General features: G+C 40.0%; 1 protein-coding gene across 1 annotated transcript in view; it reads left to right on the top strand.

Annotated features, from left to right (window-relative positions):
• Positions 1-15,168, top strand: part of LOC123517712 (mediator of RNA polymerase II transcription subunit 16-like) — a 92,577-nt gene that overhangs the window by 21,485 nt on the left and 55,924 nt on the right. Inside the window, exons 4-6 of the mRNA XM_045278070.1 lie at positions 8,344-8,476; positions 8,758-8,871; positions 10,080-10,250. Coding sequence (XP_045134005.1) covers positions 8,344-8,476; positions 8,758-8,871; positions 10,080-10,250 — 418 coding nt within the window. The remainder of the gene's footprint in view (positions 1-8,343; positions 8,477-8,757; positions 8,872-10,079; positions 10,251-15,168) is intronic.

Below are 15,168 nucleotides of genomic sequence, written 5' to 3'. Positions count from 1 at the left end.
GTGTGAAGCTTCGTTAAAGGGGGTTGCCTGTATATTTAGAGTATCATGAATGTTCTCCCCTTGATTTTGCATCTTCATTGGTCATCTTTTTCATCTCCTCAACAACTTATCTCTAGTAGAAACAAAATAAATAAGTACTTAGTTATTGTGGTCATAATTTACATTTAACTCATGTTTTAAAAATTGTTGGAAATTAATCTTCCAATTTTTTCATAGATCTTCCTCAATTTCTTGATCATTATCATCATCATCATTCACAAATAAGATTGTGTGTGTGTGTGTGTGTCTGTGTGTCTGTGTGTGTATTTACCTAATTGTATTTACCTAATTGTAACATACGGGAAAAGAGCTATGCTCGTGTTGTCCCGTCTCCATATCTATTAATGTCCAGCTTTTTCTTAAAATCATGAATATTCCTTGCGTTGACCACTTCCACGTCTAAACTATTCCATGCTTCCACCCTTCTATGAGGGAAGCTATATTTTTCACATCTCTCCTATAAGTGGCCATTTTAGTTTTTTCCCATGCCCTCTCGACATTCTTTCATTCCACATACACAGATCTTCCCTATCCATTTTTTCCATGCCAATCATCACTCTGTATATTGCTATCAGGTCTCCCTTTCTTCTGTTTTCCAGGGTCGGAAGTTGCATTCTTTTCAGTCTGTCTTCATAAGTCAAATCTCTTAAGTCAGGCACCATTTTTGTTGCAGCCCTCTGTACTTTCTCTAGTTTCCTTATGTGTTTCTTTAAGTTCGAGCCCACTGTATTGTTGCATATTCAAGCCTCGGTCTTATCATTGCAGTAATTATTTTCTTCATCATTTCTTCATCTAAATATACGAACGCCACTCTTATGTTCCTCAATAAGTTCAATACTTCTCCAATTATTTTGTTTATATGTCTCTCTGGCGATAGGTCATTGGTAATTGTCACCCCAAGGTCTTTTTCTTCATGACTGGTTTTATGTCTTCATTTCCTATCTTGTACATACTCCTGATTCTTCTTTCACTCTTGCCAAACTCTATTTTCTTGCATTTTGTCGTGTTGAACTCCATTTGCCATGTACAGCTCCATTTCCATATTCTGTCCAAGTCTTCCTGGAGTAGTTCGCAATCTTTGTCACATCTCACTTTTCTTAACAATTTTGCATCGTCTGCAAATAGGCTCACATAACTGGACACCCCATCCACCATGTCATTTATGTAGACTGCGAACATTACTGGTGCCAACACTGATCCCTGTGGAACTCCACTCTCCACCAAGCCCCATTCTGATGGTCTGTCCTTAATTATTGTTCTCATTTCTCTTCCTACCAAAAGTCTTCCATCCATTTTAGTAAACTGCCATGCACTCCTCCTACCATTTCAAGTTTCCAGATCAGTCTCCGTGTGGTACCTTATCAAAGGCCTTTTTAAATCCAGATATATTCCATCAGCCCAACCATCTCTTTCCTGTATTACATCTATCACCCTCGAATAGTAACATATCAGGTTTGTCGTGCATGAACGCCCTTTTCTAAAACCAAATTGACACTCACAAAGTATGTCATTTTTCTCCAAGAAGTCTGTCCATCTATTCTTCACCACCCTCTCACACATCTTAGCTACCACACTTGTAAGTGACACTGGTCTATAGTTCAATGGGTCTCTCTTGTTACCTGATTTATAGATTGGGACAATGTTAGCTCTTTTCCAGTCTTGGGGCACTACACCTTCCCTTAATGAGGCATCAATTACTTCACAAACTTTTTCTGCCAGTTGCTCCCTGCATTCTCTTAAAATCCATCCTGATACCCCATCAGGTCCCACAGCTTTTCTCACTTCTAAACTCCCCATCATATTCTTGATCTCCTCCACAGTTACTTGTGTGTGTGTGTGTGTGTGTGTGTGTGTGTGTGTGTGTGTGTGTGTGTGTGTGTGTGTTTGTATGTACAGTGTTCCCTCGCTCTTTCGCAGTTCGACTTTCACTCACAGTGTTCATTCATTGTTTCGCGGGTTTTATATATACTCATAGATATGTTCTGCGGATTTTTCACTATGTCACGCGGTCTGTGACGTCACTTACAAATACTGTACATACAGTAATTCGGTAAGTTGGTGTGTAATAACGATGACAATGTACGTTACTATGTACATAGAGTACTGTACATGTATTATTTGTATGCATACACTGTGTTCCTTGCCACTTTGCAGTTTGCGACAAAAAATTAGAAAATACAGCCATATTGTAGAAAAACACGTTTCATGTTGATGCATGAGAGAGGTTTCCAAATATGCCAAAGAAAGAGATGAGTTGATTGAGATGCTTTGTACATACCTACGGGCACTCATGCAAGACACATGATTGGTTCCTGGCACGAGATCGACCAATGAGAGCACGAGTAGGGTTTATCCCGTGAGCTGATTGGCTGAGCATCATCACAGCCTCACCCAACATCTTCCCTTGTTGTATCTCGCCAGTCTCCCAGTCTCGTCCACGCTGTTGACTGTCTCACATACTGTATCTTAGTGTTGTGTTCGCGGTAACTTTTTTTTTTGTTTAAGTACTGATTCGTTAAGCCCTTACAATGCTGCCTAAGCACTGTGCTCCTGTGAAAGCTTTCTCTAGTGAGCCCAAGAAGAAGAGGAAGATGATGACCATCAGTGAAAAAGTGAAACTTGGATATGATCAAAGAGGGCAGAAGAGGGTGAGTGTTACGTATCATATGAGAGGGGAGAGAGAGAAAGAGAGAGAGTAAATGTATACAGGCAACCCCCTTTTACCGAAGGTTCACACAACAAAATTTCACTACAACGAAGGTTTAATTTTACTACCATCTGCTCGTTTAACGAACACCAAACTCGCTTTAACGAAGTATTATCCAGGAAATTTTTTCCAAGTTTGAATGCCCTGCCATATCACGCAAGCCGACAAGCTTTTGAATACACCAGGAGCCACAAATACTAAGGCCTGCCTCAGGAGAAATCCTGGGACACCTGTAGAATCAAGATCAAGATCAAGATCAAGCCTCTCGTGGACAGCACATGCACCACTCACTCCCATAACAGCGTCAGCACCAGCTCGTCTTTACTCGCTCAACTTACCACCAAAACGCCCTGCAATTTGGTCTACGTTCCTAAGAAGACCAGGAAGTCTCTTACTCTCAAAGTGAAGCTGAATATTATTCACAGACACGAGAGAGGAGAGAAAACTATAGCATTGCTGGCCACCATCTTGACTCCATCTACTGTCTCTACTAGTTTCAAGTCAGCAGACTATTAAGAAGGCTGGTGAGACCGTATCTTCCTTGCAAGCTAAAAGAACCACCTGAACTCGTGACTCTACAATGGATAAAATGGAAAGCCTTATGGAAATGTGGTACATAACTTTTGTATGCGGTACCATGATGCGTCCACAGGTTGCTGGTTAGTGTCTTTCCTGTTTCACTCTCCCTCCCTTCATAAATTTAAGATCATCAACATTATAAAATTACGTACATACATACATTAGTGTACATTATAATGACTTAAATTAAATTTAACTGCCTAAATGTTAAACTTCATAATTTTTACTTTCATTAAACCTTTCACTGTATTATGATGCACTTTCGCTTTGCTTACTCTCAATGGAAGTTCAAGTCAGGGGTTAAACTTGTTATAATCGGTTTGCTTCACAAAGTTTCGCTTAACTAAGTGTTTTTTAGGAACGTAACCCCTTCGTTAAGCGGGGGTTGCCTGTAATTCATAGCTCCTTCCACCGGCATGTTTGTGAAGAGAGACTTCACGTTGAAACTTGCCATCTTCTTTCCCTCGAAATTTATCTGCTGTAGTTGCTGGATGAGGTCAGACGAGTTCCGTAGGTGCACGTTGCTCATCACACCCAGTGATGCAGATAGAGGCCTGGCCAAAGGTGGCAGCGTCGTAATATTAAACAAGAAGGACTACATAGAGAAAATGGATCAGCTACTGAACAACGAGATTACTTACAAGAAAATGCAAACTGGATACACGGAGAAAGAAGCAGAAATCTTCAAAAAGAAAGCCAGGATGATATTAACACAAACAGAAGAAGGCAAGTCGCTACTAAGACTCCTGGAGGAGGCATCGAGACCACCAAGGATGCGAGGACTACCTGAAGTGCACAAGCCTGGTGTACCAATGAGGCCCATCACTTCTGGAATTGGCATTGCGCTGCACAGGCTTGCCAAGGTATTGGCCAGGCCTCTATCTGCATCACTGGGTGTGATGAGCAACGCGCACCTAAGGAACTCGTCTGACCTCATCCAGCGACTACAGCAGATAAACTTCGAGGGAAAGAAGATGGCAAGTTTCGACGTGGTCTCTCTTCACAAACGTGCCAGTGAAAGGAGCTATGAATGCCGTAAAAAAGACAGTGAAAAATATGAGTGATAAGGTTTTATGTTTGAACAAAGTGAATTATGTGGAATTAATGGGATTATGTGTGAACTTTGGTGCGTTCGTATTCGAGGGGCAGGAGTACAAGCAGCACCGTGGCTTAGCCATGGGCTCCCCACTGAGTGCAGTGATGGCTTCCCTTTATATGGAAATGCTAGAAAAAGACGAGTTTGTGCGCATCATGAGAAGAAATTCTGAGTGGTTTCGCTACGTGGACAATGTGTTGGTGATAGTGCCTAATAATGCAAATATTGAAAACAAGCTAAGGAGATTAAACGGAGTGAACGAGTGCATACAGTTTACGGTTGAACCAGAGGCAAACAACAAGCTATCCTTCCTCGACACAGTGATACAGCGCTACAGTAACAGTGTAAAATTTTCAGTATACAGAAAGCCCACCAACAAGGACGACTTCATCCACTACATGTCTGCACACAGTGAGTGAGAAGACTAAGACAGGAGTAGTAATTGGCTTCTACCTGCGGGCATTAAGAATTTTTGGAGGGTGAACTCACTTATATTACCCAGGCCTTCCATAAGCTTTGGTACCCTCTGGGTCTCCTCCGCAAACTGAAGTATAAAGCTGTACAGATATCTAAGAAGAAACGCAAAGATAAAGTGAGAGAAGAGTACTTGGTGGCTCCCTATGCGAAAGGCGTGGAAAAGTTAACTAAAGTGTTGTCAGCCGCAGGCATATGCGTAGCATACGCTTCGGGGCAAAACATACAGTGTTTAGTGCGGGAAAAGGTGGTTGGCGGACAAAATAAACAAAGTGTAGTTTACTCCATACCATGTGGAGGCTGTGCATCCACGTACTATGGTGAGACGGCGTGGAGATTGGAAAGAAGAGTGAGGGAACACAAGAACGACCTTCGGCACCACAGAACGATGCACTCCCTTGTGATACACGCAGAGAAATACGATCATCTGCCAAGCTGGGACCGCACAAGAGCCTTGCACACAGGCTTCAACAAAAGGAAAAGGAAGCTGGTGGAAGCCGCCTTCATTGCAACGAAGGAGGTCACAAACCACAGAGATGGCTTTGTAAACCTCTCCCGCGCTGCGGCCAGTCTCGTCCTCACCAGCCAATCAGCGTGCTCTCCTACCAGGCGTCCGGCGAGGTGATCCTGCCTGAGGTATAAATACAGCTAGGCTTTCCTTGTTTGTTACTCTCTGAAGAAAACTATTGTCAAAACGTTAGAGAATAAACTGTGTTCCTGATTCTGCCCCGGGGTTCCTTTCCACCTTTTTTTTTTTTTTTTTTTTTTTTTTTTTTTTTTTTTTTTCATATGTGGACGAGTCACGGGAGTTTATGGGCTAAAGGAGGTACTTTTTGGGGTACCTCCTATCTCAAAGCCCACCCACTAGGAAACCGTTGCCCCGAGTGAGGAAGCCCAACCTACACTCGGACCGTGGACAGGATTCGAACCCGTGCGCTTGAAGACCCCTCGGATCCCAAAGCACGCATGGTTCCACTGTACCACAGCGGCTTTACACTCATTTGTCTGGTTCTTATATATATATATATATATATATATATATATATATATATATATATATATATATATATATATATATATATAATAATAGCTATGCCTATTACACCATAATAAGAGAGAGAGAGAGAGAGGCAAGGTGCATTACATGTAGCTTAGCTTATAACAGACCTCTCATTAATGGATTTCACTCAATAATTGACTGGACTAATCTAACCTAAACGATTTTTTGGGGACCATTATAGCAGCTTTCTTTTTTTTCTCCCACAAATCCATAGATTCCGAGTGGCCACACTGATGAATGCACACATGCCACAATAAACAAGCCCATAAAGGCATGTTAGACATTGTAACCCATTTTTTTTTCATATACAATTTACAAAACTTGTAATTAGGTGTAGAGCAGCGACTGCTTGCCTTTGGGGGTCACCAGAGTGACACTCTTGGTAATTTGTGGTCCTAGGCTAATTGGGCCCGCAGCCTGCCGAAGTGAAATGTTAGTTATGCATTTCTGTTTAATGTTGGGCAAGCAAGGTTAATGACACTGTCTTACAGAGAGAGTGAGAGAGGCAAATGTGCTGACAATAGACAAATGCTAACTAAAACTCTTTAATCACTTGATTTTTATCTTCATTTACCAGTCTTTGGAGATCTACAGATTCATTGCTATCTTGTTTTGATTGAGGGTAATTTAGTATGAAGTGGACTAGCTTTTCTTCTTGTAAATGACATAATGAGCAAGGTGTTTCACCAGTGCGGTACCAGTGGTGGTGGCAAAAGGGATGTAACAAAACAACACAGCTGCCTGATTCTCTCTCTCTCTCTCTCTCTCTCTCTCTCTCTCTCTCTCTCTCTCTCTCTCTCTCTCTCTCTCTCTCTCTCTCTCTCTCTCTCTCTCTCTCTCTCTCTCTCTCTCTCTCTCTCTCTCTCTCTCTCTCTCTCTCTCTCTCTCTATCCTCCCCCCCCAAAGAAGTACTTGTTCATGCTGCAGATTACTGCCTTAGATTGGCTGTAAGGATGGCTATGTAGCAAGTTTGCAGCAGGGCAATACTCTATAGCAAAACTGCATAAGGTGCAAGCCTGTGAGGTATTAGCACTTGGTAGTGTAGCACTTCTCTGTTAAATTGCCATGTTTAGGATAGGGGAACATTTTTCTATAGAGAATGAATTAATTTATACCTCAGTGGCAATATGGAATGAAAGTTTGAAGGATTACTAAGGTGATTTTGAAAACACCAATTTATATGGAAAACTGAGGGAGAGAAAGAAAGACAGAGGGTAAGGAGGTGGAGTGGCATTAAAGAAAGAAGGCAAGCCTGTGATCTATGGGGAGGTAGCAATAGTGTGGAGGTAGTCTACTCTCCTCCCTCCTTTGTCACCTTAGCAATGTCATTTAAAAGAATAAACTAACAAAAAAGAAAGATAATGTTTAAGGGTCTCACAGACAAGCCGCTCTCAGTAACAGACAATTCGTGGTAACGGACAACCCTTCACCCCCAGACTGTCCATTATCACAAGGTACCATTGTTTAAGAATACCATACTCAGTAGTTGTCCTACAAATTTTATTTGACCTCTTCCCTTTGTTCCCTTGCCTTGAGAGATCCATATCAGTTACTCAGAGAGTTGCTAAAGATGCTTGTGAAGTCAGGTGATGCTGCTGATGTTTGAGTTGCATCTCCAGGATGAAGAAAGCAACGGATAGGGCTTGAGAGTCAGCAAAATGAACTTGTGGTCCTTCACTTCAAATCTACTGGTCTAAAATATCATGAAATTTTAAGTGGAGTTGGTTGAAAAAATATTTTCAATTCCCAACTCTATTTACATTTTGTTTTGAACAGTTGGTATCCAACAATGTCCAAGATATCTTCTCCTGAGAAAGACAGTTATTGCTTTCTAGAAATCTATAATAGCAGCCCTAATGGAGAAACTAAGAGCAGGTATACAGATCAATAGATAGACAGTCAAGGTGACTTCTATATCTATTTCAAATACTCATATTTTATAACAGCCTTTTCATCTTTGATTTCCCATTTCCTCATTATTTTTGTTCCTAATACGTACTTTAATGTACTCTTTGTCTACAATTTTATCATGCACCATCTTGGTTGCATACAAGATTTTTTTTTTCATTTATATTATAATGGTTTAAAAGTGGTCATTATATAAGATCATGCTAAGCTTCCAAGTTTTAGAATAAAGATAAGATAATCTCTCTCATTCTTGAGAAATAGGAATATATGTATAGTATTACATACGAGCATATCGTACTTTTTGTAAAATGTGGCTGAAATTAATGAGATGAGAGCAAATTTAGAAACACTATTTTTCGAAAAAGGGAGAGAAGGGAAGTTTATCTCGATTTTATAGATGTGTACATAAGTGAGCAATAACAAAATAGTAAGAAAAAAGTATCATGAGTAAGATTGAATGACATCTTGAATGTTTTGCAGGCATGTGTCCAGTCGGGAGATGTAAATGTTCATGCTTCATACACAGAGAAGTTCATAGCTCAGCCTCACAAACCAACACTGGTGGATCATGGACAGTGTGCAATGAATGGCTTTTTTGCTGTCTCAGCTTCAGGTGAATTGCATACATGTTTCACTCAGCTTGTGTAGATTTTTAGTATACTACAAGTACTTTTTTAGGGTTCATCTTACATCATTAAGTTATTTTGTTTATACTAATTTTTAGTCATACCTAGCCTTGGTTTTCCTAATCCTTTGTGTGGAATGTTTCTGCATTGAGATTCATAAAACATGATTTGTGAAATGAAATTGGCAAGTGGTATTTGCCATCATACAACTACATACACATCATATTTGAGAATGACCCAGTATTCTGTTTTTACTTTCTATGATCAGGTTTGCTGCTAGTGTGTGTTTTAACACATGAAGGTGCAATCTTCACTGAAAAGAAAATTGTGCTTGGAAATACCCGAGACAACTTTTCTGTTGCCACTGCTGCTTTGGCTCCAAGTGAGTGTTCTCGTCTTAGTTTTTTTTTTCTTGATGTCTATATAGTTTTACATAGGAATGTAAGTAATGAAATTGATTATTGATATTTTGAAGTGTTATAAAAACTCCAAGTAATAATATAACATATTCAAATGTCTGAAATATATGTTAGTAGGTAAAGCTTCATAAAAAAACACAAAGGAACAAAAAGTAGCCTTTATAAAGTGTGAAAAGAAAAGTTTTAGGTGTTCTGTTTTTATCTTGCAACTTTGTAATTGCTCTTACCTCTCACTATCACCAATCCTGAAGTTTGGATTCCATTCCTGTATTGATGAAAATAACAGCTGAAGATCAAGGAATAGTCTAATTAGGAAAGAGTATTTAGGGATAAGTTTGTTGAGCAAAGATTAGACCAGTGGTTCTGAAGCTTTTCAAACTTACGCAACTCTTTTGCACTTCTGGTATTCGACGGAACTCCCTATAACCCCTTCGTCCAATATAGTCAGAATCCCCCCATATGTAATTACAGACGCTTAATGGATGTGAACTTTACTCTCTCTCTCTCTCTCTCTCTCTCTCTCTCTCTCTCTCTCTCTCTCTCTCTCTCTCTCTCTCTCTCTCTCTCTCTCTCTCTCTCTCTATATATATATATATATATATATATATATATATATATATATATATATATATATTAAATTGTAAATAATTTCATCCCTTTTATATTGAATTTTATCCATTCCTATTCATATTAGTAAAGAAAAGTAAAGTTTTATCCAACGTATATAGATTTTTGCAACAGAACCTTAGAAAGGTCTCCATGGAACCCTGGGGTTCTGTGGAACATAGTTTGAGAACCACTGGATTAGTTCATTGAAACACTTTCCACAGAGATTGTACAGCAAACTAAAGGTGGGATCTTTTTTGGTATGACATGATGGATAAAAAATCATTGTACAAATTGTTGTTTGAACCTTTCTCAGATTGCTTAAAGTTTTTACTAATGAATCATCAGTAGCATTTCTTATGGAGCAAAACAATTGAGTATGTGGTGTGTGAAAGATCTCAGCTTCACCCTCAGGTTGAAATATATGAGTTCCAAACTCTCTCACTCGATGATGGTGATTGATTATGAGTTCAACATGTTGTTTACAAGAATGTACTAGATGAATTTTATATGGATACTAACCATATATAAATGTAGTGACTCCAACACATTACTGCATTGTCAGCTGGACATATCCATGTAGCCACCTGGAAGCCTGAAATGATCAAGTGTTGGCGAGCAGAACTCAAGGTGCTGGATCAAGCCCGAGGAAGCAAAGGTGACATCGCAGTAACCATTCAGGCGGCCCAGTCATTCTGCCCTGCCCTGTCCAATACCACTTGGCACACATCCACCAGTAAGTGCTTTCATGCGTGTATTTTTTTTTTTTTTTTTTTTTACATTACAAGGGCACTGGCCAAGGGAAAACAAAGTGTTGGAAAAAAAAAAATCCCGCTGGTTGCCAGGCCCTGTTAAGAGGAAAGTAGGAGAAAGAGAAAAAACAAAAAAAATCTAAAAGGAGGGTCCAGTTAACGTAAGAGGTGTCTTGACACTCCTCTTTTGAAAGAGTTTAAGTCATAGGCAGGTGGAAATACAGACACAGGTAGAGAGTTCCAGAGTTTACCAGTGTAGGGAATGAAGGAGTGAAGATACTGGTTAACTCTTGCATTAGGAAGATGGACAGAATAGGGATGAGAAGAAGTAGAGAGTCTTGTGCAGCGAGGCCGCAGGAGGGGGAAGGCAAGCAGTTAGCAAGTTCAGAAGAGCAGACAGCATGAAAACAGCGGTAGAAGACAGATAAAGATGCAACATTGCGGCGGTGACTTAAAGAATCAAGACAGTCAGTTAGAGGAGAAGAGTTGATAAGACGAAAAGCTTTAGATTCCACCTTGTTTAGTAAAGCTGTGTGTGGATCCCCCAGACATGAGAGCCATACTCCATACACGGGCGGATAAGGCCCTGTACAGAGCAAGCAGCTGGGAGGGAGAGAAAAATGGACGAAGATGCCACAGGACACCTAACTTCTTGGAAGCTGATTTAGCAAGAGTAGAGATGTGAAATTTCCAGTTTAGATTTTTAGTGAAGGATAGACCGAGTGTGTTTAATGTAGAGGAGAGGGGAAGTTGAGTGTTATTGAAGAAGAGAGGATAGTTGTCTGGAAGGTTATGTCGAGTAGATAGTTGTAGAAATTGAGTTTTTGAGGCATTGAACAAAACCATGATTTCTGAAAATGTCTTTCATAACATTTTTGACAGACTACTAGATGTTATTTTTTGTAATGTTCATAAAAGTCTTCTTGGTCTTTGAACTTGGTATGTTATACTCTCTTCATCTTCATATGCATGCTATAATCCTTTCTTCCTTCTTAGATAATCATCTACTTGTCATCTTTTGGATGCTAAGTAATTACTGTATGGGGGATTATTTATATACTAATTAGTATTTAACAATAAAGATACCTTCTTGATTTGAAGGCATTAGTATGAAAAATACAACTATCCTGACATATATGGATCATTTATCCTCTTTGGCTTGCTGTTGGTGAGTGGAAAGTAACCTTTGTCCATCTCTGTGTTCCTCACTTCACATATCATCTCTATCATCTCCATAAGTCAAGGTAGAGAGAACAACTGCTTTTCTCACACTTTGCATTTCACATCATACCATGCATTTTCTATTGGGTTAGAGATTTTTCTGTTCCCAGGCCACCTTACCACTGCAGCATCATTTAGTAAAAATCTACCCACTTGGTTTAGCAGTGTAACAGCAAGCGCAATCATGCACAAAACTCTTGACATGCTTATCATACACTGGTAACATCAGATAATGCAGAACTTTTTCACAATGCTTTACATTCATGGAAACTTATTTGTGGGTAACAAGTAAAATGAGCTAACTCCCTTGAACCCTGTAAAGTATATATTCCATATCATCACTGCCTCTCGTCTTGATGGTGTAGGCCATATCTATTCATCCACGTCAACCTCCTGACATAGAGTCTGTGTATGTACTAATGTGACAATCTGGAAGGTGCTTTTATCATTTAACAGAATGCTACATCATTGCTTTGTGGTCCAGTTATTGTTTTGTCTAGTGAAATGAAGGCATTTGAGTTCCATTTCATCAGTCAAGAGGGACCTAGTGTCTGTAATACACAATGAAATGTTGAGATAGAATAGAATGTGGTTCTACATATTTCTGATGGCAATTCCTTGGAGAACTTTAGCTACAGTGACCTAACTTCTTTTTGCTTTAGTGAAGTTTTATCCAGGTAATTTTTTCCAAATTTGAAAGCCCCACCACATCACACAAGCCGACAGGATTTTGAATACACCAGCGCCTCTTGTGGACAACACGCGCACCACTCACTCCCCCTGTTCAAAACAATAACAGCGTCAGCAGCAGCTTGTCTTCCCTCGTTCAATTTACCGCCAAAACGGCCTACAATGTTGTCTAGCGTTGTTAAGAAGACCAGGAAGTCTCTTACTCTCGAAGTGAAGCTGGATATTATTCACAGACACGAGAGAGGCAAGAAAACTAATTGCATTGCTCGCCACCATCTTGACTCCATCTACTGTCTCTACTATTTTCAAGTCAGCAGACTCTATTAAGGAGGCTGGTGAGACCGATATTCCTTGCAAGCTAAAAGAACCACCTGAACTCGTGACTCTACAATGGATAAAATGGAAAGCCTTGTGAAAATGTGGTACATAAGTTTTGTATGTGATACAATGATGCGCCCTTTTGTTTACATTCCACAGGTTGCCGGTTAGTGTCTTTCCTGTTTCACTCTCCCTCCCTTCATAAATTTAAGATCATCAACATTATAAAATTATGTACATACATTTTTTTTTTTTTTTTTTTTTCACGTAGGGAAGAGGGCCAGCCAAGGGCAAAAAAAAAAAAGTTAGAAAAAAGCCCACTTGAGCGCTGGCTCTCCAAAGAGTACAAAAAGTGCCAAAACCGTCAGCCAGAATTACGGGAGCAAATGCCTCGATACCTTCCTCTTAAAAGAAGACAAGTTGTAGGAATTCGGAAATACAGATGCAGGGAGGGAGTTCCAGAGTTTACCAGTGAAAGGGATGAATGATTGAGCGTACTGGTTAACTCTTGCATTAGAGAGTTGGACAGAATAGGGATGAGAGGAAGAAGAAAGCCTTGTGCAGCGTGGCCGCAGGAGGAGGGGAGGCATGCAGTTAGCAAGATCAGTAGAACAGTTACCATGAAAATAGCGATGAAATATAGAAAGGGATGCAACATTTCGGCGGTGAGAAAGAGACTGAAGACAGTTAGTCAGAGGAGGGAGTTGATGAGACGAAGAGCTTTCGATTCCACCCTATCAAGCAAAGCTGTGTGACTGGAACCCCCAAACATGCGAAGAGTACTCCATACAGGGACGGATAAGGCCCTTATACAGAGTAAGCAGTTGGAGGGGCGAGAAAAACTGTCGGAGACGCCTCAGAACACCTAATTTCATAGAAGCTGTTTTAGCAAGAGATGAGATGTGAAGTTTCCAGTTAAGATTATGAGCAAAGGACAGACCGAGGATATTCATTGTGGAAGAGGAGACAGTTGAGTGTCATTGAAGAAGAGGGATAGTTGTCTGGAAGGTTGTGTCGAGTTGATAGATGGAGGAATTGAGTTTTGAGGCATTGAAAACTACTAGATTTTCTCTGCCCCAATCGGAAATTTTAGAAAGATCGGAAGTCAGGCGTTCCGTGGCGTCCCGCGTGATCTGTTAATTTCCTGAAGGGTTGGACGTCTCTGAAAGAACGTGGAAAGATGTAGGGTGGTATCATCAGCGTAGGAGTGGATAGGGCAAGAAGTTTGGTTAAGAAGGTCATTAATGAATAATAGAAAGAGAGTGGGTGACAGGACAGAACCCTGAGGAACACCACTATTAATAGGTTTAGGAGAAGAACAGTAGCTGTCTAGCACAGCAGCAATAGAGCGGTCGGAAAGAAAACATGAGATAAAGTTGCAGAGAGAAGGATAGAAGCCGTAAGAGGGCAGTTTTGAAATCAAAGCTTTATGCCAGACTCTATCAAAAGCTTTTGATATGTCTAACGCAACAGCAAAAGTTTCACCGAAATCTCTAAAAGAGGATGACCAAGACTCAGTAAGGAAAGCCAGAAGATCACCAGTAGAGCGTCCTTGACGGAAGCCATACTGACGATCAGACAGAAGATTGTGAAGTGACAGATGTTTGAGAATCTTCCTATTCAGGATAGATTCAAAAACTTTAGACAAGCAGGAGATTAAAGCTATAGGATGGTAGTTAGAGGGGTTAGAACGGTCACCCTTTTTAGGAACATACATTTTTAGGAACATACATTAGTGTACATTATAATGACTTAAAGTAAACTGCCTAAATGTTTAACTTCATAATTTTTACTTTCATTAAACCTTTCACTGTACTCTCGCTTTGTTTACTCTCAATGGAAGTTCAAGTCAGGGGTTAAACTTGTTATAATTGGTTCGCTTAACAAAATTTCGCTTAACAACTTGTTTTTTAGGAACATAACCCCTTCGTTAAGTGGGGGTTGCCTGTATTAGTCACAACAAGCTTCAGGAGTTTGTCTGTTAATATGATGGCCTTTGTTCAGATTTTTGTTCATTTTATTAACTGTTGATATGCTCACATTTTGTTGTCAGCGTCAAAACTCTCACTTTCATTTTGTTGGAATGTGCCTTTCCTCCCATCTTGCATCACTGAGTGTGGAGGTACAAGGGCAAATAGAGCAGTGTGAGTCAAAAAGATAAAAAGAATGAACAGATTTTGGTCAGGAGCTGCAACAGTTGAGCTCACCTAGCATGGTTAAATGTTCAGATACTATCAAATATGGCATTATTTACCAGTAGGATTTTTTGCACTGGATCAAATGTAAGACCTATTTAAGTTGGAAAAATTGCATTAGACTTGGAGTGTCATTTATTTTAGCACCCACTAGATGCCCAAGGGTTGTATGTAGAGCAAGGAAAAGTGTTAAAGGTAGATGAAGAACACTTACGAATGTATAAGTAATATGTAATGAATGTCTCTACAAGAGGGTCACCCACATCTGGTTTGATCAGATGATCAGACTTGATGTAGGAAAGGGATATGTTACTATGTTACAAAGATACTCTGCTTTTACAGTCAGGCCCTAATTCTGAGAGTCTCCATTATTCTATGCAATTGACCATGGTACTGTGGTCAGTAAAGATTGATTCCTTGTTCTTTCTACCTTCCACATTCTGAGGAGCCAGTGCCTAAGATAGGAGGAAATTATTTG

The sequence above is a fragment of the Portunus trituberculatus genome, chromosome 42 (assembly GCF_017591435.1).
Source record: "Portunus trituberculatus isolate SZX2019 chromosome 42, ASM1759143v1, whole genome shotgun sequence".
In the NCBI taxonomy this organism is placed as follows: domain Eukaryota; kingdom Metazoa; phylum Arthropoda; class Malacostraca; order Decapoda; family Portunidae; genus Portunus; species Portunus trituberculatus.
Note: the sequence above shows the minus strand (reverse complement) of the source record. Positions and strands in the feature narration are given on the sequence as shown.